Source organism: Anas platyrhynchos, chromosome 5 (assembly GCF_047663525.1).
Source record: "Anas platyrhynchos isolate ZD024472 breed Pekin duck chromosome 5, IASCAAS_PekinDuck_T2T, whole genome shotgun sequence".
In the NCBI taxonomy this organism is placed as follows: domain Eukaryota; kingdom Metazoa; phylum Chordata; class Aves; order Anseriformes; family Anatidae; genus Anas; species Anas platyrhynchos.
The window spans coordinates 29,819,844-29,846,397 of record NC_092591.1 but is presented as its reverse complement, the minus strand read 5'-3'; the positions used below and the strand labels follow the sequence as shown (position 1 = coordinate 29,846,397).

Genomic DNA, 26,554 nt, shown 5'->3' with positions numbered 1-26,554 from the left:
TTTTGTCTGCTGCTGAGCAATACTGGCACCTCATCAAAATATCCTCCAAACCGCTCCAAGAGCCAGCAGGCTGGGGGTGGGCAAGAGGTGGGGAAAGGACAACACTAGAGCGGATGACCTAGACTGGCCAAAGGGATATTCCATGCCATATGGTGTCAGGCTCAGCAATTAAAGGTGGGAAATGGGAAAGAGGAGTGGGTGCTCTCGTTATGAAAATCTGTCCTTCTAAACAACTGCCATGCATATTGTGGCCCTGCTTCCCAGTATGTGGCTGAACACTGCTCATTGATGGGAAGTAGAGAATATATATTTTTCCTCTATATATGCTTCTGTGTGTCCTTTGCTTTTTTCCTTTTCCTTTTCCTTTTCCTTTTCCTTTTCCTTTTCCTTTTCCTTTTCCTTTTCCTTTTCCTTTCCCTTTCCCTTTCCCTTTCCCTTTCCCTTTCCCTTTTCTTGTCCCTTTCCTCTCATCCTTGTTCCCATTTCAAGGTCACTAGGTGTGTTTAGCCTAGAAAAGAGGAGGCTGAGGGAAGACCTCATCACAGTCTACAGCTTCCTCACAAGGGGGAGTGGAGGGGCAGGCACTGATCTGTTCTCTCTGGTGACCAGCGATAGGACCAGAGGGAATGGAGTCAAACTGCGACAGGGGAGGTTCAGGATGGATATTGGGAAAAGGTTCTTCACCAAGAGGGGGGTCACACACTGGAACAGCTGCTGGCAGTTGCCCACCAGGAAATAAACAATGGGATTGGTGCTGCTGTTCAGCAATGCCAGCAATAAAGGTACCTGGTGAGGAAATAGTTCCTTTGCAAGCGGAAGATCGTGGAATGCCTCTACACTGAAAGGAATAGCAAGGACAAAGAAGAAGATGACATTGAGCAGGACAGCAACGTAGAGTTTCCCTGGGTGTCGTCTCTGAAAGCCACATCGGAGTTTGATGAACAGGGACAGGTTGGAAATCAACATCACTGATGATAAAGTCGCAGTGATTGCAACGGCTATACCTCCAAATGCTTCCTCATATGGCACACGAAAGTGAAAGCTAAGATACATTGAGGAAACAAAAGATGCAGCAAAAGCCCAGAGCAACCCACTCACAATGCCAGACAAGTGCCTGGGGCGATAGCAACGATACCAGATTGGGAAGAAAACAGAGACACACCGGTCCACACTAATTGCTGTAAGTAAACCCAAGCTGCTGAGGTCAAAGAAGTGGCACAGAAATCCAAGTATAATTTCAAGAACTCTATAGGAAAACATAATATGATTAAAGAGAGAACAATTTGTTATGCTCAAAAATGCCGACATGAGCAGAAAAAGGAGGAGGAGCAGAGAGAAGTCAGCAACAGCCAGATTTAGGATGTAGACAGTGAAGGGGTTCCTCATGTGGGAAAACAGGAACCAAATGACTATCCCATTCGTCACAACTCCACAAAAAGAAATCCCCGTACACACACCTAAAAAGACCAGAGATTCGTAAGATAGCGTTAAGCACATGTCCATGTTATTTCCAGAAGAGTTCAGATATCCAGAAGTTGTGTAGATCAGAGAGAAGTCTGTTGTGCTGGTCTCTGCCATGCTGAAGCTCCTGCTCTGGGTGGCCACCTTGTCCCTCTCCCAGCACCTCCTGAGAGACAAGGAAGGAGAGAGAGAAGAGGAGCATCGGTGCTCCCGGCACTCACCGTCTGTGCCCGTGATCCCAGGCTGTGCCCAGGACAGGCTCCCACAGCTCCAGCCCCATCCCTGGCCAGCAGGCATCTCCCACCCACCCATCCCTGGCCTCCCACCTCCCGGAGCTCCTGGAAACAACTCTGGCACATGGGGTCTCCACGGGGCCAGGCTCACCAGGAGAAAGGGGCTGGCAACAGATGCCAGGGCCACCCTGCTCTGCTTCAGCCTCCTCCCTTGTGCCACGGAGCAGACCTGTGCCCTGAGAATGGGTCCCGTGGTCAGGAGACTCCTCTCACAATCTCATCTCATCAGTGACAGCTTCCCCTCACATGTCCCACGATGATCTTGTCAGTGGGAACTGGCCACGTCACCTCCTTCCATCCCCCTCTGCTGTTTTTTATCAGGAGGTTTTGTTCTGTTATGGTCTCAGTTAGAAATACTCCAGGAAATATTATATAAAATGCCTTGTACTCAAGATGAAACCTTAAAGAAGGAGAGGATAGCACAGACAATCTTATGTCCATTCAGGTGCTGGGAACCCCAAGTCTTGCAACATCAAATTGGCCCCTTATCAGGGCAGACCTTGTCCATGGAAGTGTTACCTCATCACGGTAATTGAAAGTATTACAGGATTTTCTTAAAAAAGAGAACAACACATCGTTTCTACTGTCAAACAAAATGGATGTTCACTTGAGAACCATTTTGGCACTCTTGCCTTGGTAAAGGCAAGGACACATAGGTGGTGGAAGACTTTCATAGCTCTCACCTGTTAGTTAGCTAACCTTACTGCCTGCATCACCAAGGGTATGGTGGGGAAGAGATTTGGCAGGGCAGGAGGAAGGTAGAAAGGTGAGAATGAGTGAAATGGCCCAGGCAGGGACCATTAGTAGCATGGCTGAAACAGCAGAATCACAGACTCATAGACTCACAGAATGTCTCAGGTTGGAAGAGACCTTAAAGATCATCTAACTCCAACCCCCTGCCATAGGCAGGGATGCCACCCACTAGATCAAGTTGGCCAAAGGCCCCATCCAGCCTGGCCTTGAACACCTCCCGGGATGGGGCATCCTCTTGGCAACCTGTTCCAGTGCCGCACTACTCCTACAGTGAAGAATTTCCTCCTCTTGTCTAGCCTAAATTTATCCTCTTTTGGTTTAAGACCATTCCCCCTTGTCCTACCGTTATTTACCTGAGTAAACAGTCCTTTTCCATCTTTTTTACAAGACCTCTTTAAGTACTGGAAGGCCACAAGTAGGTATCCCCAGAGCCTTCTCTTCTCTATGCTGAACATCCCCAGGCTGAACATTCTCCAGGCTGAATATCCTGAGCTCTCTCAGCTTTTCTTTACAGGAGAGGTCTCCAGCCCTCTAATCATCTTTTTAGCCCTTCTCTGGACTCACTCTAACATGTCCACATGTTTCTTGTGCTGGGGGCCACAAACCTACCTTTTTACAGCTGATCTACCTTTTTACAGTTGCCCTTTCCTGGGTCTTGACCATTACCATTGTCATTGTTGGCACACTCTAAGTTTTTTGAGCCCCAGAGCATCGTATCTGCTGTGTAGGGGCACTTCAGGGGCAAGAGGGGGATTCCTCACTATGTTTCAAGCAGAGATGAGGGTCCAGCCACCCTTGTATTGTGAGTCCATCAATTCTGTTGGTTTCAGGTTGGAAGCCATTTTACCATCCTTTTCCAAGGATTTAAGGCAAGTCAGATGGCCAGCCCGTGCCAGCATGGTACCACGTGTCGATCTCTCGCTTGGATTCCTGGATGCATTGCAGACTCTTGCAACCTGGCAACTTGCTCAGAGAGTGCGTCTATTTGGTCACACGTGCGCCCATGACACCCAACTCTGCCTTCAGGCCCTAGAGGGACCTCCAGATATTGGAGCTCCCTGCAACAGATGGTCTGGGTGGCTCTTTCAGTCCTTGGGAGATCAGTCTGGGTAGAGGCATCTACTGGGGGGGTCATAGCCCCTCTGCCTGGGTTTCAGTCTCAGCCTTGGAGGTGTGGTGGGTGGACATCATTTTTACCTCACTGGAAAGCTGCTTCGTGGTGCTCCCAGAATAGAGGGTAGCGAGATCAGTCCACCTCCTGCTCTCCCTGCTCAGCAGAGATGGGGCTTCTATTTTTGCCCAAGCCTTGTCAGCTGCCCTCATGAGGGCTGCCAGGTCCCGGTGGCTCCCTCAGCTGCCTCAAGTGGCCTCGATGCAGGAAACCCCAGCACACTGAGATCCCCTCCACTGCAGAACGCATCTGCCCCGGAGCTGATTGCATTGGCAATACCCCTTGGAAGTCTCTTGCAGCCTGTGGCCTTAACCCTCCTCCTTCTTCCCCACATCATTCCTCAGGTGTAGAATCACTCCCAGTTGTGCCAATCTGTTTCCCGGCCCCCCGGGCCCTATCACACACCCATGCCCTGCACCTGGGATGCCAACAGAGTACTCTCAACAGCCACCCATAAGGCAGAGCTCTGGCCTTGCCTTAACTTGCCGTGAAAAATCACCGGTGCTCAGATACACAACAACACAAGAGCTTTGCCCTCTGTCTCTGATCACATCCCCGTCATGTCTTCTCTGAGACTACATTTTGTGGGGTACATAGTGTTGCATACATACTTTTATCTGCAAGTGGTTCCTGTCTCACAATCTGATTTCACATCATAAGGGCTGCCGTCCTCACTAATCATATTCTCTTTCATGCGTTTTCCATCTTCTGAATACCTCTTCTTAGGAGTTATTGCCTATGTTTTTTCTATGATTTTTTTATTTTTATTTTTTGCCTATGGTCATTCACAGAATGATGTCCTCCAAGGATATCTTTTGATTTCACATAGTGAATGTACAGGGATGAACCCAGCCCAGAGTCTCTCTGAGGGGAGCCAGTCTTGGGCTGCAGGAGATGGGGACCACATGTAGACCTAAAACAAGGGTAGAGCTAATTCCACCCATGAGAAGGTGGTGGTGAAAAGGCTTCCAACAGGTGTAACACCTTCACAATGCAGGCAAACCCTGGGTGCTCAGGCCTGACCCTAGCTGGATCCCATGGTCCATGGGCAGGAGGTTAATGGGTGGGGTCAGGACAGAAAAGGGGCTGCTGTTGGATGCTATTGCCTTCAGGGCCCTGGAAGAGGGAATCAGAGAGTCTCAAAGTGTACAGGTTATTGTGCTGTGGTGTTCAGTCATGCTTCATGAATTGAAGTTCCAGCCTCTTCATTTTCCATTCCCACAGCTAGGCCAATCAGATCATCATTGTCCTTCAGTGACAGCACTTTTTTTTTTTTTTGTGTGTGTGTGTGTGTGTTTGTTTTTTGTTTTCTTCACCACCACTGTGAAAAACATTTCCCAGTACTGATTTCTTCTATGGCTTTGTAGCATTGCATTTGTCACAAGTGTTATGTTCCGTGCTTTGACACATTAAAGCAAAGCCTTTGTCTGGGGGGAAATGTTTCTGAACATTAAACATATTAATGTTTCTGAACATTCAACATAAAGTTGGGAGAAGTCTTTGAGCACCAATTTACGTGTGTTTAGAAGCACTGAGCAAAGACTGCATGCTGTTGCACTTCCACACATCAGACGTTACCCACTGTTGAGGATCCCTGCCTGGCCTCTCTCACTCTCATCGTTCTGCCATTCTCCTGCCCAGGGGGTGACTTACATGATGACTTCTGACACAGAGCCTTCCACACAGAGACAAAGGGTGCTGCTGGGAAGTAACAGTACAACACATTAATCTGCAAATCTGTTCCCAGAGCTTCCTGGTATGAGATGATCCTTCCTTCAAACCCCTCTCACTTTGTACTTGAACAGTCCAGACAGCATGGTCATTCACTGACACCATGCTTCTCTCCCTTCCTTTACCTCCAAGCAGAAGACTTGTTTGCACTTGGCTCTGCAGGGACTTTCTTCTACAGTTGTGTGGTTAGTTGTGGCACCTGCCAGGTTTGCCACATTATGGCAAAGGCTCTGTCAGGGTGCAAAATGTCTCAGGAGACAGCAGAAGAAAGTCTTCCACACACAGTGAAACCCAGCAGCCCCCAAAATGGCAAAACAAAGCTGGTGGATGGGGAGAAGAAAAGGAAGGGGGTGACATGGCCAACTCCCACTGACAAGATCATCGTGGGACATGTGATGGGAAGCTGTCACCGATGAGATGAGATTGTGAGAGGAGTCTCCTGACCACGGGACCCATTCTCAGGGCACAGGTCTGCTCCGTGGCACAAGGGAGGAGGCTGAAGCAGAGCAGGGTGGCCCTGGCATCTGTTGCCAGCCCCTTTCTCCCGGCAAGCCTGACCCTGTGGAGGCCCCGTGTGTTGGTGCTCCTGTGACGGTGTTGTTCCCAGGAGCTCCAGGAGGTGGGAGGCCAGGGATGGGTGGGTGGGAGATGCCTGCTGGCCAGGGATGGGGCTGGAGCTGTGGGAGCCTGTCCTGGGCACAGCCTGGGATCACGGGCACAGACGGTGAGTGCCGGGAGCACCGATGCTCCTCTTCTCTCTCTCCTTCCTTGTCTCTCAGGAGGTGCTGGGAGAGGGACAAGGTGGCCACCCAGAGCAGGAGCTTCACCGTCGCAGAGACCAGCACAACAGACTTCTCTCTGAACTACACAACTTCTAGACGTCTGAACTCTTCTGGAAATAACATGGACATGTGCTTAACGCTATCTTATAAAACTCTGGTCTTTTTAGGTGTCTGTATGGGGATTTCTTTGTGTGGAGTTGTGACAAATGGGATAGTCATTTGGTTCCTGTTTTCCCACACAAGGAACCCCTTCACTGTCTACATCCTAAATCTGGCTGTTGCTGACTTCTCTCTGCTCCTCCTCCTTTTTCTGCTCATGTCGGCATTTTTGAGCTTAACAATTTGTTCTCTCTTTAATCATATTATGTTTTCCTATAGAGTTCTTGAAATTATACTTGGATTTCTGTGCCACTTCTTTGACCTCAGCAGCTTGGGTTTACTTACAGCAATTAGTGTGGACCGGTGTGTCTCTGTTTTCTTCCCAATCTGGTATCGTTGCTATCGCCCCAGGCACTTGTCTGGCATTGTGAGTGGGTTGCTCTGGGCTTTTGCTGGAGCTTTTGTTTCCTCAATGTATCTTAGCTTTCACTTTCGTGTGACATATGAGGAAGTATTTGGAGGTATAGGCATTGCAATTATTGTGACTTTATCATCAGTGATGTTGATTTCCAACCTGTCCCTGTTCATCAAACTCCGATGTGGCTTTCAGAGACGACACCCAGGGAAACTCTATGTTGCTGTCCTGCTCAATGTCATCTTCTTCTTTGTCCTTGCTATTCCTTTCAGCATAGAGGTATTCCTCAATCTTAAACACACACAGAATCTATTTCCTAACCTGGTATTTTTATTGCTGGCATTGCTGAACAGCAACACCAATCCCATTGTTTATTTCCTGGTGGGCAGCTGCCAGCGAGGGCGGATCCAGGGCTCTTTGAAAGCTGCCTTCCGTCGAGTGTTCGAAGAGAAGGCAGTGAGCGCGGAGGGGAGCCGCACACCCAGGAACATGGCATTGGAGGCCGCTGTGTGAGGCCCCGCTGGGGAGGAGGCCTGGAGGCACGGAGCCTGGCAGGCAGCTCGGAGCCTGCTTGCTGCAGGGAGGGACCATGGCTGGAGCTGGGCAGGGGGCGCGTTTGACACGGAGCTGGCACGGCACTGCTAGGCCAGGCTCAGTCCCCACACGCGGGCTGTCTTCCCCACTGCAATGCCCCTTGTTGTGCTGGTCCTATGAATAAACTCTGGCTCGCTCTGGTCAGCAGATGAGTTTCATGGTCTTTGGGGGGACATCCTGCCTGGGGAGAGTCTGGTGTGTTAGGCCCTGGGGGAGCTCTGGCTGTCTGCTGTGCAGGCAAGGCAGGGCTCTTCAGAAAAGATTGCAAAATTGGGCAAGCCAATGGGTCCATGTTGGTCATGGGAAGATTAGTGGGATAGAGAAGAAGACATGGGGTAACGTAATATTTTTTGGGGAGAGAGAGGAAAGTGAGGCAGAGAGAGAAGGAGAAAGAGCATGTGTAAGGGAACGGGAACGGAAAAAGGAAAGGGAAAGGGAAAGGGAAAGGGAAAGGGAAAGGGAAAGGGAAAGGGAAAGGGAAAGGGAAAGGGAAAGGGAAAGGGAAAGGGAAAGGGAAAGGGAAAGGGAAAGGGAAAGGGAAAGGAACAGGGAAAGTAACAGGGAAAGGGAAAGGGAAAGGAACAGGAAAACAGTAGAGGACATGGAGCTGTCTCCATGGTGCTGATGCATGAGATTTAGTAAGACAATTTCTTAAAGATAAAATCCCATTTGCAGCTCTCTCTAACCTTCATCTGCAATCTCTAAGGTGACCTGTCTGGGAAGTTGGATCAGACGCAGTAGGTAAAGCCTTGATGCTGCATCCACACACTGTTGATTTCCCAGTGTAGAGGGTCTCCCATCCAGCACCAGGTACACACAGAAAAACCCAGCAGCCCCCAAAATGGCAACACAAAGCTGGTGGATGGGGAGAAGAAAAGGAAGGGGGTGACGTGGCCAGCTCCCACTGACAAGATCATCGTGGGACATGTGAGGGGAAGCTGTCACTGATGAGATGAGATTGTGAGAGGAGTCTCCTGACCACGGGACCCATTCTCAGGGCACAGGTCTGCTCCGTGGCACAAGGGAGGAGGCTGAAGCAGAGCAGGGTGGCCCTGGCATCTGTTGCCAGCCCCTTTCTCCTGGTGAGCCTGGCCCTGCTGAGACCCCATGTGCTAGAGTTGTTTCCAGGAGCTCCGGGAGGTGGGAGGCCAGGGATGGGTGGGTGCGAGATGTCTGCTGGCCAAGGATGGGGCTGGAGCTGTGGGAGCCTGTCCTGGGCACAGCCTGGGAACCCGGGCACAGACGGTGAGTGCCGGGAGCACCGATGCTCCTCTTCTCTCTCTCCTTCCTTGTCTCTCAGGCAGTGCTGGGAGAGGGACAAGGTGGCCACCCAGAGCAGGAGCTTCAGCATGGCAGAGACCAGCACAACAGACTTCTCTCTGAACTACACAACTTCTAGACGTCTGAACTCTTCTGGAAATGACATGGACATGTGCTTCGTATTACCTTTTGACATTCTGGTCTTTTTAGGTGTCTGTATGGGGATTTCTTTGTGTGGAGTTGTGACGAATGGGATAGTCATTTGGTTCCTGTTTTCCCACATGAGGAACCCCTTCACTGTCTACATCCTAAATCTGGCTGTTGCTGACTTCTCTCTGCTCTTCCTCCTTTCTCTGCTCATGTCGGCATTTTTGAGCTTAACAATTTGTTCTCTCTTTAATCATATTTTTTATTTCTATATGAATCTTCAAATTATACTTGGATTTCTGTGCCACTTCTTTGACCTCAGCAGCCTGGGTCTACTTACAGCAATTAGTGTGGACCGGTGTGTCTCTGTTTTCTTCCCAATCTGGTATCGTTGCTATCGCCCCAGGCACTTGTCTGGCATTGTGAGTGGGTTGCTCTGGGCTTTTGCTGGAGCTTTTGTTTCCTCAATGTATCTTGGCCTTTACTTTGATGTGCCACATGAGAAAGCATTTGGAGGTATAGCCATTGCAATCACTGTGACTTTATCATCAGTGATGTTGATTTCCAACCTGTCCCTGTTCATCAAACTCCGATGTGGCTTTCAGAGACGACACCCAGGGAAACTCTATGTTGCTGTCCTGCTCAATGTCATCTTCTTCTTTGTCCTTGCTATTCCTTTCAGCATAGAGGTATTCCTCAATCTTAATCACAGATGGCATCTATTTCCTAACCAGGTACCTTTTTTGCTGGCATTGCTGAACAGCAACACCAATCCCATTGTTTATTTCCTGGTGGGCAGCTGCCGGCGACGGCGGATCCAGGGCTCTTTGAAAGCTGCCTTCCGTCGAGTGTTCGAAGAGAAGGCAGTGAGCGAGGAGGGGAGCCGCACACCCAGGGACACGGCGGTGGAGGCCGCTGTGTGAGGCCCCGCTGGGGAGGAGGCCTGGAGGCACGGAGCCTGGCAGGCAGCTCGGAGCCTGCTTGCTGCAGGGAGGGACCATGGCTGGAGCTGGGCAGGGGGCGCGTTTGACACGGAGCTGGCACGGCACTGCTAGGCCAGGCTCAGTCCCCACACGCGGGCTGTCTTCCCCACTGCAATGCCCCTTGTTGTGCTGGTCCTATGAATAAACTCTGGCTCGCTCTGGTCAGCAGATGAGTTTCATGGTCTTTGGGGGGACATCCTGCCCGGGGAGAGTCTGGTGTGTTAGGCCCTGGGGGAGCTCTGGCTGTCTGCTGTGCAGGCAAGGCAGGGCTCTTCAGAAAAGATTGCAAAATTGGGCAAGCCAATGGGTCCATGTTGGTCATGGGAAGATTAGTGGGATAGAGAAGAAGACATGGGGTAACGTAATATTTTTTGGGGAGAGAGAGGAAAGTGAGGCAGAGAGAGAAGGAGAAAGAGCATGTGTAAGGGAACGGGAACGGAAAAAGGAAAGGGAAAGGGAAAGGGAAAGGGAAAGGGAAAGGGAAAGGGAAAGGGAAAGGGAAAGGGAAAGGGAAAGGGAAAGGGAAAGGGAAAGGGAAAGGGAAAGGAACAGGGAAAGTAACAGGGAAAGGGAAAGGGAAAGGAACAGGAAAACAGTAGAGGACATGGAGCTGTCTCCATGGTGCTGATGCATGAGATTTAGTAAGACAATTTCTTAAAGATAAAATCCCATTTGCAGCTCTCTCTAACCTTCATCTGCAATCTCTAAGGTGACCTGTCTGGGAAGTTGGATCAGACGCAGTAGGTAAAGCCTTGATGCTGCATCCACACACTGTTGATTTCCCAGTGTAGAGGGTCTCCCGTCCAGCACCAGGTACACACAGAAAAACCCAGCAGCCCCCAAAATGGCAAAACAAAGCTGGTGGATGGGGAGAAGGAAAGGAAGGGGGTGACGTGGCCAGCTCCCACTGACAAGATCATCATGGGACATGTGAGGGGAAGCTGTCACCGATGAGATGAGATTGTGAGAGGAGTCTCCTGACCACGGGACCCATTCTCAGGGCACAGGTCTGCTCCGTAGCACAAGGGAGGAGGCTGAAGCAGAGCAGGGTGGCCCTGGCATCTGTTGCCAGCCCCTTTCTCCCGGCAAGCCTGACCCTGTGGAGGCCCCGTGTGTTGGTGCTCCTGTGATGGTGTTGTTCCCAGGAGCTCCAGGAGGTGGGAGGCCAGGGATGGGTGGGTGGGAGATGCCTGCTGGCCAGGGATGGGGCTGGAGCTGTGGGAGCCTGTCCTGGGCACAGCCTGGGATCACGGGCAGAGACGGTGAGTGCTGGGAGCACCGATGCTCCTCTTCTCTCTCTCCTTCCTTGTCTCTCAGGAGGTGCTGGGAGAGGGACAAGGTGGCCACCCAGAGCAGGAGCTTCACCGTCGCAGAGACCAGCACAACAGAGCTCTCCCTGTTCAATGATTCCTTGGATGCTGGAAGGAATAGAAGAGGGAGCAGGGCTTCTTGTGAATCACAGGCTTTTACAGTTGACTTTTTATCTCTGTTTTGGTGGTGTGTTTGGCTGTGTGTGTTGGTGGTGAATGTGGTGGATTTATGGTTTCTGGGCTTCCATATGAACAGCCCCTTCACCTTCTACATTTTGAACCTGGTCATTTGGTCATTGCTGAGTTCTCTCTGATTATTTTTTTTAACCATTTACATTACACAGTGCAATGTTTGCTTGAACTTCCCAGATTTGCTCTTCACTGTAGTTTACCTCACGTTTCTCTTTTACTTTAGCAGCATGTATCTCCTGACAGCGATTGGTATGGAGCAATGACTGCCCTCTTCCCAGTCTGGTACCGATGCCACCACCACAACCACTTACCAGGCCTCATCTGTGGCATGCTCTGGTCTTTCCCTATCCTTTTCATTTGCTTAACTTCTATTTGTTGCAATTTTAACCTAATGTCTGTCCGTGGCAACATATTCAGTTCCGTTGCGACTACCTCAGTGTACTACAGAGAAATCCAGCGGTGCAAATGTCATGTGCTGGGGAGCGGGAGTGCTTGGGCAGGGGAGAGCAGGGGAGCAGCAGGTCCCAGGGATGCTTTTTTTGAATCTCTGCCTAAAGCAGGGAAAGGAGGGGAAATGTTTTGATCAGAACACTCAAAGAAATAACAGGGGGTCACAGCCTTTCTTTTATGTTTCATTTGCTTTTTACAGATCTGCAATTTCACTGAAGCTGTTTCATGTCAGTTAACAGAATTTGGAAAACATTTGATGATTGAGTACAATATTGTTTTAGGAGAGACATGTCTAGAAACTGTGATATCTGCTTGCTGTCCTCTCCCCTTTAGTCACACTCTCAGCTCCACTGGTTGTATTTACTGGATCCCTGTAGTTATAGTGGGGTTACCTGACATGCTAGCAATTCCTGCATTGCAGGAACCCAAAGTCCAGTCACCTAAATCCTACTGTGAAAAGGCTAAAGACAAATTTAGATAATCCCAAAGAGATTTAATTTATTTCTAACTGAAGTTTTCTTCAACAATAGAAAAGAAAATCACCATAAAAATAGAAGTATTGCTGTTTCTTATGGTAGTCTTAGGAAACAACTGAGAGAGCATTTGTACGTACAGGCAGTATCTCTGGACCTTGTGTTATTCACCTGCCAAAAAGCAACTGCAGCTGTTAAATACTTGACTAATGAGGCTGGAAATAGCTGTACAAAAATAAAATAAAATAAAATAAAATTCTATTTTCTGTCCTTTTTCAGTGTATTCTGACTTGAAGATTTTTCTTGCATCTTACATAAAAAAAGTATTTATGCAGTTTAGTTTCCTTCTATCTTCATTCTTCCTTTTGTGTCTTTTCATTACAATCTGTCTTATCATTAGTGCTGTCTTTAACAATAATTCACGTATTAATTCTTCTACCACACATTGTGCAATAAGTATTCCTCATTCTTCTCAGATCCCATCTTTTTGACAGGAACTTCCAACAAAGTGTATATTGGTGTTCTGATGCAAAGCACAGCTATGGATGGAAATACATCCTAAGGCAGTTCTGGAATAGGCATAATATCTGAGATAACAAGATGTATTTTTTAAGACGGAGAAATCAACATTGCCAAATATCCATGAGATTCATCAATTAAGAATGGAGAACAATAAAAATGCAAAACAAAACAATTTAAGAGGTGCTAATATTCATGTAACTACTAAAACAGAAACAATCTATATAAAATAGAAATATCTGCCAGTAAAAATAAATAATAAATAAATAAATAAATTAATTAATAAAATTCTATAGCTGTTTATCTTATGAAGTTTCTTTTCATTAGTCATTTCCTCTATCCAGAGAAGATTAGACGTCATGAAGCATGATCAGCTCAGGAACCAGACCATGCTGTAAAGATGTGTTTGATCTTGCACAGCCCAGATAGGATGTTCCCTGAGAGGATTTGGCTGCTTTTCCCAGAAAAGGAGTTCTGACTGTTGGTAGCTGAGGGAAATCTTCCACCAAGAATTACAAGCAGTTACTGGGACATGCTGGGACCGTGTGGCCATTACACTTCAATCCAGTTCCCATAAGGATGTAATTCGTCCTGCAGTGTCTTAGATGGCAAGGAGAGCTGGACACAGTCTCTGTTTCTGTCTGAAATGTCTGCTCTGCTGCCTCTCTCTTCCTCACTCTCCAACACTGCCCTCTATGCCTTGTATCCTTCCACAGCTGATTAAACAAAAACAAAACAACAGGAGGAACTCTTTCTTTCCATGACTTCCCTTTGTTGCTCCCTGAACCACCCGCCACTTCTGCCTGGGCTCAACTTGACAGTGTTCTCTTTCCACTTGGCTCCCAGCTCTGCCTGTGGCCCTTCCGTCCCCGTCTCTTGCTGTCAGCTGGCTCTGGCTGACTCCAGCTGCCCGTGCTCTCTATAGTGGGTTTCTGTACTGGGGTGGGCTAGCGTTGGCTGAAGGCCAAGCTCCCCCAGCTGTACGCTCGCTTCCCCTCCTCACCAGCACAAGGAGAAAGCCTTCGGGTTGAGGTAAAGGCAGAGAGACCCCTTACCAATTACTGACACAAACAAACCAGATTCTACCTGAGGGAAATAAATTTGATTTATTGGCAATCAGAATCATAGAATCATTAAGGCTGGAGAAGACCTCCAAGATCATCTGGTCCAACCATCCCCCTACTACCAATATCACGCACTAAACCATGTCTCTAAGTACTACATCCAACCTTTCCTTAAACACTCCCAGGGATGGTGAATACACCACCTCCCTAGGCAACCCATTCCAGTGCCTGACCACTCTTTCTGAGAAGTATCTCCTAATTTCCAGCCTTAACCTCTCCTGGCACAACTTGGGGCCATTTCCTCTAGTCCTATCACTGGTTATCTGCAAGAAGAGGCCAACCCTCAGCTCCCAACAACTTCCTTCCAGGCATTTGTAGAGAGCAATAAGGTCCCCCCTGAGCCTCTTCCTCTCCAGACTAAACAACCCCAGTGGCCTCAGCTGCACTTCATGATTTGTGTTCCGGGCTCTTCACCAGCTTCATAGCCCTTCTCTGGACACACTCCGGGGCCTTGATGTCTTTCTTGTAGTGAGGGGCCCAAACTGAACACAGTGCTTGAGGTGCAGCCTCACCAGAGCAGAGTATAGAGGGGTGACCACCTCCCTGGCCTGCTGGCTACAACATTTAGAGCAATGCCTTTCCTGCCCCTTCTTCTTAGCCCAGCTTCATTCCCTTGCCCCCGAGTCCTCTCTCATCAGCAGCACAGGAGGGGATGTTGGGTCACACAGGGAATGGTGGGTTACACACAGATGATGGGGAGGGAATGGCGGGTTACACAGGGAACGGCAGATTACACCACAGCTGGCAGGGTACACCGGGCATGCTGGTTTACACAGAGGACAGCCAGTTGCACACAGCGTGGCGGGTTACATGCATTATGGCGTGTTACACACAGCAGGGCAGCTTACACGCAGCACAGCGCGTTGCGTGCAGAACGGCAGGTTATAAGCCCTGAACACCTCATTTACGAAGCTCTGTTCCCCTCCCATTGCTGCCCTGCTCCAGTGCGGGCCCTGCAGGGCCTTGGTACCCGCAGCCCTGCCACCACCACGGCTCTGCCCCCACGGCGCTCCTCGGCCTGGCCGGCCCGAGCCCGCCTGTGCCCGGCAGGGGGCAGCCCCCGCCTCACAGAGGCCTCACAGAGGCCTCGCTGCCGGCCCCCGCCTGCCGCCGGTGATCTCCCTGTCACACCTGCGTGCATTTCTAGCCAAGTTTTTCCTCTTAGCACGGAACTCATCGCCTGCCACCACCTGCATCAGCCTGCAAGGTCTGCATGGAGAGGCTGGCAGAGAGGAAGCGCTGCCCGTGGGAAGCCCCTTCCTTCTGAGGTACTGGGCAGGGAGGAAGGGCAGCCTGTCTCTCCAATGCACTCGATTCAAGTCATAATTGAACAGTTGTTTTTCTTTCTTTTTGTGCTCGGATCTCTCCCCCAGCCACCTGCCCCAGCCCGTGGGGTGCTCAGGCAGTTTCCCCTCGGTTCCTCTCTCTTCACGGCCAGGAGCCTGGTTGGGCTGTGTCCCTATCTTTAGGAACCATTCCTCCATTGCCACATCTCTGTTCAGGCTGGTGTGTGTCCTCCTGTCCTGCTCTGTCACCTTTGGAAGGATGAGGGACCCACCCCCACCTGACATTTCCTCTACCTACCTCTATCTTCCTACTTTTCTCATCCCAGCGTCTCTCTCTACCTCCTTTGGTCCCACCTCCACTTCCTCTCTCTCCCTGTCCCCCCATTTTCTGTGTCCTGGTTTCTCAGTCGCTTTCCAGCTTGATCAGGATTGCTGGGTCCAGGACATGAGGATTGGGAGGGCCTAAACAAAACAACCAGAGAAGCATTGTTATGAGAACTCCTCTCATAGCAGATGTTTCATGTTGACTAAGCTATAAAGATGTCTCCTGCATCCAGCCCCGGGAAAGGCCAGTGAACCTATAGTTTAACTGAATACAAAACAAGTATTTCAGTGCAGAATGTGTTTGTGATGCCTTAGTAGTCATTCATCTGAGTATGAGGGAAAATAATTATCTCCTGCTTCTTCTGATGTGGTGCAAGGGGTTCCATCACCATCTGCATCCTGAACATGACTGCTGTTGGTGCTGGTTTCTGCCTATACATAACTGTTTCCTCTTGCTGGTTAGTGTAATTGACTACTTCTGTTCTACTTTCAAATCTGAGAAATTAACAGTACTAAGGTAACATGCAAAGGCAATTGCCCATCAGCCCTGAGGCCCATTAGCATTTTGGTGGCAGTAGTTCCCATCCTGGTCCAGCGGTGAGTCTACCAACCCAAGAGCCTAATGTGCACCGTGTGATGCAATGAATTTTAACAATGAAGATACATGTAAGTCCATCCTCATATAGTTCATGATTTGTTTATATTTGCTTCTGATTCCCGTTCTAATTAGCATCTAAAGCATAGAGAGAGCAATATCAGCTAGGAGAGATCTACATTCTCATTACTATACATTCCTATTCTGTGTGACTTTCTCCTCAGTGAGCATATCCCACCAAATTTTTAGCTGGTCACCACATATTTCCCACAGACATTTTCTTGCTGTATACAACAGCAGCTTTTTTTTTTCATCCATTACCCAATGAAGAATAACCCAAGAGGATCAAGACTTTTGTTGCGTTGTGGGTAATTTCTGAAGAGTAAAACAAAGACTGAAGGTAGGAGACAGCTCCTGTAGAGAAACAGTGGAGGAGTCACCTCAAAGAATAGTGTCAGCAGTTGGGCTCAGAGCAGCTGTTCCCAGAAGGTAAGTGACCTGAAGTTTGCTAAGTTTAGTTAGATTGGTCTAACAAAAGGTCACCTCTCCCTGCCAGCAGAGCTGCACTTCTCTCCTTAGCCCACCTTGTTGACAAAGGTACATTTTCTTATTAGATACTGTAACATTTTGTGCCTTGTTTTCTAAATAGTCCAAATTCTTGTCCATTTCACTTCTGGGGAAGGTGTACTGGTACTTTACTAAGCTAAATGGGAAAAGCAGAATAATAGTATGTGTGCTTTCATGTTTGTGGTAATTTTAATGTCTTAAATAGCATTACAATCTTACTTCCACTCTCAGATGATATCTATTCTGTTAACCAAAGTAAATGACCTATTGAGGATTGACTCTGAGAACACAGACACCATGGAGAGTATATGAGAGCCCATGGTGCATGCATGGTGCAGCTCTTTCCTTGGCTGAATTTCCTGAATTAACCCCACTTGAGTTCATATGGCTTTACTGCAGGGGTACATGTATGTCACACTATTAGAGGTATGCTCAGGATGTATCCTTAGTTGCCTGAGCTGGGGATGGAGGAGGGAGAAAAGGCCTCATTGCAGCTGTTTGGGTACTTTTTGAAGGCACACAAAAGGACTGAAAATCGAATCAATCATAGAATGGTTTGGGTTGGAAGAGACCTTTAAAGATCATCTAATCCACCCCCCCTGCCAGGAACAGGAACACCTTGTGTCAGATCAGGTTGCCCGGAGACCCAGTCAGCCTGGCTTTGAATACTTAAGAGCATGGGGCATCTACAACCTCTTTGGACAACCTTGTCCACTACCCTTGTGGTAAAAACTTCTTCCTAATGTCTAACCTAAATCCAGCCTCCTTCAGTTTGAATCCATTATGTCTTGTCCTATCACTACAGGCCTTGGTGAAAATTCTTTCACCATTTTACCTCTAAGTATTAAATGTATTACCCTTTAAGAATTAAAAGGCTGTAGTAAGGTCTCCCTTTAGCCATCTCTTTTTCAAGGATAAGTGAGGAATTACGTCGTAAATGTACATTTGGGCAAGAGGATGTCCTTGAACAGCACTAATCCTGTTCATATGCCTCCCCCCATCATTCCCCAAAGGGAAAAAGGAACCAAATCAAGCCACCAGAGAGTCTTTTTCACTCTCCTGCACATGGTGAAAACTGAACTGTTCTGAAGTGTGCCCATGACCATACAGATCCCTTCCTCCAGGCCTTAACTGCACTGCAGAAATACTAACAGTAGTGTGTGTGCCTTCTGCTGCAATCAATGAGAAAACGGAGATCATTACAAATTCTGGTGTCAAGGTCTTCTAAGAGGAGTGGAGTTAGGTTTGCCGCTGTTAAGGAACAGGTGATGCCATCCCTCACAGTCACTTCATGCTGCGGGCATTTAGGCCATGTTGAGGAGAACACTCAAAACTTACACCCTGGGCTGGCTGTCTCCTTTCAGTTGTCCCCAGGGAGGCAGAACTCCGGGCTTTTTTCAGAAGTACTGGTGGCCCCTGTACTGTCCTCATGCATGACCACTGATCTGGGTGCCTTGGGGGTCTTTCCTGAGAGACACTAAGCAATTCAGAGGACAAATTTAATTCAGATGCTGATTACATTCTCCCTGGTAGGCTGAGTTGGCTATCTTGGTGTTAGTTCAGGGTGGAAGATCCTGCAAATGTTCCCCATTCCATTGCAGATCCTATCACTGACTTCTTTTGGACCACAGGAAATGCACTGTAAATATCTGGCAGATGGTACCTCGGAGAGTGCCTGTCTCATACCATGCGTGGTCGAGGGTGTTTACAGTTGTCATTTATATCCAAGTGTCAGCTTTTAAATGCCCAGGGTTGGATGTAAAAGGTGTGTTCACACTAATTGCCATGTGCCTTCATGATGGGTATGCTTAAGGGATAAACTGTTATGATGGAAAGTTTTTCACAATTTATATGCTATATGTTTTTATCAGTTGATGTCTTCTTCTGAGCACAGAAATGTTTAGTTTTTAATAGAACTTACTTTCCTTTATTTTTCTTAAAGGCTTGTAACATTTTTAATAATAAAGGAAATGAATTTTTGTTCTCCCAATGAGAAAATCATTACAGATATTAAAAGGAAAACATTTTAACATGTATTCTGATAAATGGATGGTCTCTTCCCAACTCCAGTAGAGGTTGGAAGAACAAAAAATCTTACTAAAAATAATTGACGGCATAGACCTAATCTGAATCAACTATGTGTACACTGCAGAAAAATAGCATTAAAAATTAAAGAATAATAGAAATGGAATTCAATTTTCAGCTTTCAGGAACTGTAAATGGGAAGCAAAAAGCAGCCACAGACATTAGGGTGACCACTATTTTTAATTGTTGTTTTTCAATATTAATAAAAAGACAAATGAACAGAGAAAAGAGAATAGACAGGAGAAGAAGGCAGGTTTCTTTTAGGAACATATTTACAGATGAATGCATGAAGAGGAAGCCTATAAGGTTTCTCAAATAAAATTACTTGTGTTGCCCTCTTCCATCAATTTTAGTTGAAAGAGCAAATATTGGGCAGTCTGATAGTCCAACATTTCAAAAAATCGTGTCTTGCATCTCCAGGAATTAGGTCTAGAGATCTTATTTATTTATTTACTTACTGTAAATTGTGTTATTTATTTATTTTTCTTCTGTTTCCTATTTTTTCCTTATCCTTGAACTTATTTCTAATGGTAGGTGAGGAAATGTTAGAGGCCATGGGTTCTTATCATCTGTCATTCTTAAAGGAAGAAAAAACAACCCAATGGATGTTGTAGTTAAATGTAAATATTTTGTGCTGTGTTGGAGGAAGCTAGAATAATATGCAACTCCGGCTCTGTATTTCTTTGAAATGCAAGAAAACGAAGCATGCAACTCAGTGCATGAAGTTGCAAAGAAAGTTGGTAGGGGTTGGAGCCCTTTTCTGCTACATCACAACTCTGTGGTATGAAACACTCCCTAATTAGTAGGAGAAAGGGACTTCTGTAACACAAAGCATTTCACGATTTGAAATGCTTACATTAGAAAGCAAAGAATCATGCACCCTACAAGCCACAAAAGGCTGCCTGTGTTGCTGAGATACACGTACTTAAAATTAAGGGAGATAGACTGTCTTACAGGAAATTCGTGGTTGATTTCAAAGGAAGAGGATGAATCCCATATCATCTTCAGAGATCTGAGTAAAAAAGTGACTATTTATGAATGTCAATTTTGGTTTGCTCTGAAAGAAGAGCCGTTATTGAGTGAGCTGTAAACTCTGGATGGGATTGCACTGATGAAATACAGGCATCAAGACATTTAACCTTATCACATCAAAATAATTTAATAGTCACTGAAAATAAATAGGCACTTTCAGTGTAGTCCTAATACAGATGGAGATTCAAATAACTAGCGAAAGGATAGAGGTCTCCAATGAAGACATTAAAGGTTAGGTGAGATGATCCGGCTCCCCCAATACATCAGAGTTCTTCAGTTCTGTAAGCAGTCAGCCCTCAACTCCAGAGCACTGTCACTGTATTAGGCACAGCAGGGTATTAGGAAGACATAGTTATCGTGTCACGGGTTTCCCGTTCATCTTTGTCGTCTGCTGAATCTTCAAAGGCCCTCTGGAATGCCAGCCTTAGGGCGAACTTGATTCTCCGATCCCTGTAGCTCCCCACAAGGAAGTAAATGACTGGGTTGAGGCTGCTATTCACGCAGGACAGCACAAAGCCAATCTCAGGCGAGTAGAGAAATTTGTAGCCCAAGAAATCAAAGAGGATCAGGACGCTCAGAGGCACAGCAAAAATGAGGAAGAAGAGGACAGTGAGCATGATGACAGTGAAGAGCCTGCCTGTTCGGAATTTCTGGGAGCTGCACTTGACTCTGAGGAAGAGGGTCAGGCTGAAGAGCAGCATAAGGGGTGTGCAGAAGAGGAAATCCAAGACTCCAATGGTGATGAGCAGGGACGAACAGCTGCTGGAGGGGTGGATGGTACACAATACATATCCGAGTGTGTTCAGCAGCAGGGAGAGACCCCAGAGCAGACCAGCAATGATGCTGGACAAGTGCTTTGGGCGGTGGCTTCGGCACCATATCGGACAGAGGACTGACAGGCACCTCTCAATGCTGATGGCCGTCAGGAGATACAAGCCAGTCCCGTACATGAAAAGATCCAGGAAGAGGAATATCCCAAACTGCACCCCCACGTTGAACTGCATCAAGTACTTAACGGTCTCGATGGCAATGCAGAGCAGATACCCAAAGTCGGCAGCAGCCAGGTTTAGGATGTAGACAGTGAAGTGGTTTCTGCGGATGCGGAAGCCAAGGTACCATATGACCATGCCATTTCCCACCATCCCACAGGCAGCACTGATGAGGCAGAAGCTTTCCATGAACTTGAGGACAGCATAAGATGCCTCTGCCTTTCCTGCATCACCACTGTGATTAGCTCCTTGAGCCTGGCTGTCTGCATTTGGAAGGAAGAGTGATGTAGTTGAAGTATTCATTATGAGTGATTTCGCACAGACCTGTAAGCAGAGAGAGGTGGTAAATCTCATGCAACTTTCCCTCTTGATAACTTGGTGGTGTTTCCAGAGTCGTTCTAGTTCTTTGTAGCCAGAGCTAGATTCAAGGAGGGATTGCTGTGCTTGGACTTGGAGTGCAGTGTTTCAAGGCACTGTTCAAAGCATTGCATCTGAGGCCACATTACATATGACACGTAGGACAAATTAAATTACAATGTGTTTATCACTTTTTTTGGTTCATGTTGTGAGGGTCTTTTTACTGTCAGTAATGGGAAACAAATATCTTAAAATGAGCAATAGTAACTCAGATAAATCATGCTGGAAAAGTACATCTTTTACTTCTCTGAATAAAAAGAGAACCCAGTGTTAACAACTCTGGTATAATTGTCTTTGCTTCATGCTGCTAGGATTAAGTGAGATGAATTTTGCCAAAAATGTGTAAAAGTTGCAGGCAATCGGTATACAAGTTTAAGCAGTATTACGGACAATTAAGTTTTGTCATACACAGATGCAGAAAACACGGTAAAGGCTACTCAAAATAGCTAGTAGTTTTTTTATGTTGATGACTGATTTAGATTTTAGTAAGGTATAGTTTAATATGATTGGTTTGAGTCAGCCCTTAATTTCTTTCTCAGAGAGAAACTGTAAGAACCTTATGTGGGAGAAAATCTCTGACCTTCACAGGATATTGGAATTTGTAGAATCACAGGACGATTTGGTTTGGAAGGGACCTCAGAGATCATTTAGTTTCACTCTCCCCTTCCACAGGCAGGGACACCTCCCACTAGACCAGGTTGCTCAAAGCCCCATCCAGCCTGGCCTTGAACACCTCCCTGAGTTCATCCTCCTCCTTTCCCCATGATACTGGCATCTGAGTAAGAATCTTGCAAAAGATTCCAAACCAAGCCAACTAACCAACCAACCAACCAACCAAGCAAAGTAAAACAAAGCATGAAGCCCAAAAGTAGAATTCACACCTTTTTTTTTTTTTTTTTTTTTTGTCTGATGAGGTCAAACAGTGTCACCCTTATCTTTGCCCACCAGCTATTTAGACTTGGAAGGTGGAGAAATGCCTTGAAAGACAGCAGCGAGAGATAGTTAAAAAGATGAAAGGAACAAGTCAAAATGGGGAGGGCTGGGAAGAGGTGAATCATTGAACTGGCACAATGGTTTCTTCCCTCTTTGTAAAATGCTGCAACATGCTTGCAGATAGCTGTAACAAGTGAACACTCCACTGTAACAAGTGAAGTGTTACAAATTGAATCATCATGGTTTCATCTTGCCACTCTAAACACACCCTCTTCAGTACCACATGGACCAAGACAAGATAAATGCCTGATGCAGATCGTTTCCTTGCCCAGCTGATGGCCTGGGACAGTGGAGACAATCTTGCTGCATTAGCCTGTGGCAGGCACATGGTTGGTCGGGCATCCAACTGGGACAATTACTCCTCGCTTTCTCCATTAAAAATGCAAACATCTCATGTAATATAACCATTAAAGCTTCAATTTGAATTAACGGAGGTTTATGAACACCTCCAGGATTCATGTATTTTTTCCCAAGATAGGTGTCTAAGACAGGCATACAGTCACCTGCCTGTTTTTCCTGACAGCTGATACATTGCAGAGTGCCAATGTTAGTGAGAGGTTTAATGTGCAGGCAGCCAAAGGGATCTGAGGTGAGCTCCACTCTTAACTTCATCACAGCTTGCAGGATGAGAAACCTTTAGGGTTTACTGAAAACAGGGAACTTCTGGCACTGCACAATATTCTTTTTAGGAAGATGGATATTTCCATCCGTGGCTATTAAGTGACATCATATGCTTCTAGTGTTAAGACTTCAGAGACCAATGGTCTCTAAAGAAAGAATTTAAGTGCACACTGAAAGGGACTGCGGGAAACAAAAATCATCATCTCCTTCTGAACACACAGAATTTCTGTTTCAGCACAGTGTGTTTCACAACAGGTGTGTAAGCCCTGCATGGAACATCCCTGAATCAAAACTCACGTTCTCTTTCCTTACCTGGGGAGGGTAGCATACTGCCTGACCAATAACACTAGCAAGCTTCCGCCTTCCTGAACATTTATAGCAAGCAAATTGAAAAGATACGGCCTTGTAACTTTGTTCACTTCCTCTCTATCTGCTTTTTGGGTGGCAGCAGGACTCTCACAATGAAGAATTATCAGACCTTGATTCACAGTGGAAAGTAGCTGAAGCAGCCTCTAATTCTGTGATCTGAGTCTGCTGAGAGGAGAAAGGAAGATCCAGTGGTTAAATGCTTTCCTAGCCTTTAGAAGATTCAGTGCAGTCCTCTACTTCACCACAATCTGTCTGTGTGACCTGAAACAAATTTTTAATTGATTTAAAGAGGACCCAAATATTTGAGTGTCACTTAGCTCTCTGTAAGCCCACTCCAGCTTTCTGACCAGGTGCCTGTTTTAGGGAAGCAGTCATTCAACCTCCCTGCTGCAATTGTCTCCAGAAGGCAGTTCACCTCATCCTCCAGCGATATGTCTGTCTGTGCTGTGAATTCAGACAATGGCAGGCAATTAGCTGTCTAACTTAGGCTGATCAAGCAGATTTTCCTAATGTTGAATGCCATGGCCTTATGCCATTGATAGTATATGCATAAAGACTGCCAGGTACAGATACTAGCTGTAAGGGAAGTCCTGTGGATAGATGACAAAACATCAATAATTTTTCATTCCACTGTAATGGAAGTGAAGAAATCCTTTGAATTCTGTAGACTGTGGAAAAGAAGACCAAAAAGGTAACTTCTGTTTCTTATATACCTATTTTATAAGAGTCTACTTCCTTAATAAAACATTATTAGTGAAAGCTTGCATCAAACATCAGCAAACTGAGTCTACGTGACCCTTCACTCCCTTGAGATTAAACATCTTGCCTGTGGTTTACAAGCTGAGTACCACATAGTTCTTGTGGCAGATGTCAGTCTGAACAGCCTTGACACCACAAAGTCATTTTAGAGTATGGATATGAAGTTAACCTTTTGTGTTTTCTTGGCTAATCTTAGCTGAGCATCTAAGATGAAAACTTCTAATGCTAGGTCTCTGAATAGTGGCATCTTCTATTACAGAGGTGTATTTAAAGCAATACAATAGCACTTTTTCATGAAAATGGCTCACCAGGATGAAGCTTTCCCTAAGTTGAAAATGATCAAGGCAGTTATGTGTCTATAGCCAATTTCTAACTCTCAGGAGAGGGAAATGTGTGATTTCCTTTCTTCCATTTTTTCCTCCTCCTGTCCCATTCCATCTCTGCAAAAGCATGACTGACAGAAAACATCAGACGAAGTGCAATGGCAAAGATAGTCATCTAAGAATTTCTCACCTTTTTGTGAATTCCTTGGAACTTCAGTGGCTGATTTGCAGCAGCTGCCTGGTATGGATCTGCTGGGGAAAATTATAACCTGAATCCTGTGACATGTGGTCCAGATAAAATGCTCGTGTCATTGCTCATGTCAGCACTGTAGTGCCAGGCTATTTAAGCACTGTTTAAAAAGCTGTGGTCAATGTAATGTCTGAGAGCCAGCGAATCACTTTCTGGAGGAAACATTTAGTTTTTTGTGTGTGGTCACTTAGACCTGAACTACTTCCCCTTTCCCTCTTTGTACAGGACCTGTTGCTGTCATGTCTTAAGAAATGCATTTTTACCACTTCTCCCTTCTTCAGCCAGTCTAACAATACTAAAAAGCAAAAACATCCTGTCCAAAATTATATTCTGCCTCCTGCACTGTTGCTTCACTTCCCACCTGCATCCATCCTTGGGGTGCTCTAGTTTCACAGTCCATGTAGAAGATGCCTTACTGTTGCTTGGGGTGACACAGGCTGAGAAAATGCCAGTCCATTTTCTGTAAACCCTGCTGCTGATTTCGCAACCTCCCCCAGAACAACTTCTCATTCCCAAGGGCCAATTGTGCCTGCCACTTTCCTTAATGCCCATCACTGCAGCGTGTGACCTCAGCCTCTCCTAACACAAATGGCCTCGCACATCGGTTCCTACTGCGTCACACAACTTGCCCTGGAGAAGGATCTGCCCCAGCACACCGCAGCAGCCACAATTGCACGACCTGTCCTAGTACTGCCTTCATCACACAATGCCTGCTCCTCATGTCACCATCTTTTTAAAGGCAACTTCAAACCCTTTGGCATTAAATGCCGCTTCATATTCCCTTTTGGCACAGTCCTTCACCACACCTCAGGCACTTCGGATTTCACCAGCTCCAGCCTCATGCCTTCCATTTCCAGTTTCACAACTTCCCCCCAAGCAGTGCCCCATCCCCATCCTGCTCACCATGAAATTCATGCCTCTTTCCTGCCTTGTCAGCACTTGCTGCCCATCTTCAGCACCTCACTCATCTACTCAACATGCACCGCACTCCTCAGCCACATTGCAGGACAGACACTGTGGGGTCCAGGTCTGTGTGCTAAACCCAGTGGTGTGAAAACAGAGTAAACACCTTTCTCCATTCCCGTTGATTTGAACCTGTGCACTAAGCCTCTTTTAGTAGTCCGTTTGGCTGGGGAAACAAAAGGAGATGGGTATGATGTTAGCCCAATCATTGCCATGTTTATCACTGGGTACAAAAAGTAGCAGGTCTGGCCCAAATTAGTTTAGCATGCCAAGTACCCGAGGATTAATCTTTGACTTCTATCAGCTGTTGTTCCTCTTTTTTTCCCAAAGACTGTAAGCTTTCTTACCCGATACTCTATTAAACCGTATTAACCTGGCCAGGACTTCAGATGTCCCTTTAAGACTTAATCCTATCCTAAAACCAGGTCCAAGATAGATCAGATGAGTCCACTTCTGGAGAGATCTGTGTCTTTCCATAGGACAGCATAGAGTGACAAAGTCAGAATCAAATCAGCTGACTTCCATAGGCATAAAATAGCTGACTTGCTGCCTTTGGTTTCCCCATTTGTAAAAAGAAGTTGTTGGTTTTTTTTTTTTTCTTCCTTTGTAATTCAGACTTTTGCTAAAACATGCAAGTTCTTGCATTGTGCTTTGCTCACTGGATTTTCAGTGATGAAATTTCATGCAAAATAGGACTTGATGAAGGCTCATCAAGAAGTGACTTCTGCCTCTGTGGAAACTTAGATTAATTGTAACCGCTGGTGAGAGAAGTGTGCCCAACCTGCAAGGGTTACCTAAAGGATTACCATGACCAATCTTCACCACCCCTAGAGGATGGTGCCTCTCTCTATACCAATAGGAATCTTTTTCATTTTTAAAAATGAAGCTTTGTGTTGCATGTAGTTTTCGTTTGTTTTTATACACTAAAAGTACTGTGTTATTACTCACAGCACTAGAAAGCCAAAGCAGCAGATCTAATGGGCCTCTATGCTTAGGAAAACTGTAGAGCTCTCAGCCTGGTTTAAGGAAGGACTCTGGAAAGGGTTAACTGGACTAATTCACTGCACACACTTGTCCAGTTTAATGTTCAGCTAACCCATTGGCTGTTATTTGTGGTGGAGAAATCCTGAAATGCTTTCAAAATGTCATTAGCATTGACTCATGACTGTTTCTTTAAAATATGTTTGTTTAACCTTTTCAGTCAGGACAGAATTCATGTCTCCT

The 26,554-nt window shown here is 46.5% G+C and overlaps 4 protein-coding genes across 5 annotated transcripts; 2 read left to right on the top strand and 2 right to left on the bottom strand.

The window, feature by feature from the left end:
• Positions 1–35: 35 nt before the first annotated feature.
• On the bottom strand, positions 36–1,578 carry LOC110354277 (proto-oncogene Mas-like). The gene has a single exon (XM_038180398.2). The coding sequence runs from the start codon at positions 1,576–1,578 to the stop codon at positions 547–549; it is 1,032 nt and encodes a 343-aa protein (XP_038036326.1). The 3' UTR covers positions 36–546.
• On the top strand, positions 1,319–7,422 carry LOC113843852 (proto-oncogene Mas-like). The gene is made up of 2 exons (XM_027459038.3): positions 1,319–6,028; positions 6,189–7,422. The coding sequence occupies exon 2, from the start codon at positions 6,313–6,315 to the stop codon at positions 7,216–7,218; it is 906 nt and encodes a 301-aa protein (XP_027314839.1). The 5' UTR covers positions 1,319–6,028; positions 6,189–6,312; the 3' UTR covers positions 7,219–7,422.
• An 829-nt stretch (positions 7,423–8,251) lies between these two features.
• On the top strand, positions 8,252–12,370 carry LOC101801669 (proto-oncogene Mas). Of its 2 annotated transcripts, XM_072038566.1 has the most exons (3): positions 8,252–8,381; positions 8,600–10,846; positions 11,007–12,370. In XM_072038566.1, the coding sequence occupies exon 2, from the start codon at positions 8,649–8,651 to the stop codon at positions 9,627–9,629; it is 981 nt and encodes a 326-aa protein (XP_071894667.1). In that variant the 5' UTR covers positions 8,252–8,381; positions 8,600–8,648; the 3' UTR covers positions 9,630–10,846; positions 11,007–12,370. The 2 variants fall into 2 exon arrangements, with proteins under 2 accessions (XP_071894667.1, XP_071894666.1); XM_072038565.1 differs by lacking the exon at positions 8,252–8,381 and having other exon boundaries at positions 8,454–10,846.
• A 3,923-nt stretch (positions 12,371–16,293) lies between these two features.
• On the bottom strand, positions 16,294–24,762 carry LOC101797500 (proto-oncogene Mas). Its single transcript, XM_005028403.6, has 2 exons — positions 24,308–24,762; positions 16,294–20,959 (listed from the first exon to the last, which is right to left on the bottom strand). The coding sequence occupies exon 2, from the start codon at positions 20,936–20,938 to the stop codon at positions 19,985–19,987; it is 954 nt and encodes a 317-aa protein (XP_005028460.3). The 5' UTR covers positions 20,939–20,959; positions 24,308–24,762; the 3' UTR covers positions 16,294–19,984.
• Between the last annotated feature and the right edge of the window lie 1,792 nt (positions 24,763–26,554).

Excerpts from the sequence above, each read along its gene's own strand:
- LOC101801669 (XM_072038565.1), top strand. The coding sequence starts at position 8,454 with ATGGGTGGGTGCGAGATGTCTGCTGGCCAAGGATGGGGCTGGAGCTGT.
- LOC101797500 (XM_005028403.6), bottom strand. The coding sequence starts at position 20,938 with ATGAATACTTCAACTACATCACTCTTCCTTCCAAATGCAGACAGCCAG.
- LOC110354277 (XM_038180398.2), bottom strand. The coding sequence starts at position 1,578 with ATGGCAGAGACCAGCACAACAGACTTCTCTCTGATCTACACAACTTCT.
- LOC113843852 (XM_027459038.3), top strand. The coding sequence starts at position 6,313 with ATGGACATGTGCTTAACGCTATCTTATAAAACTCTGGTCTTTTTAGGT.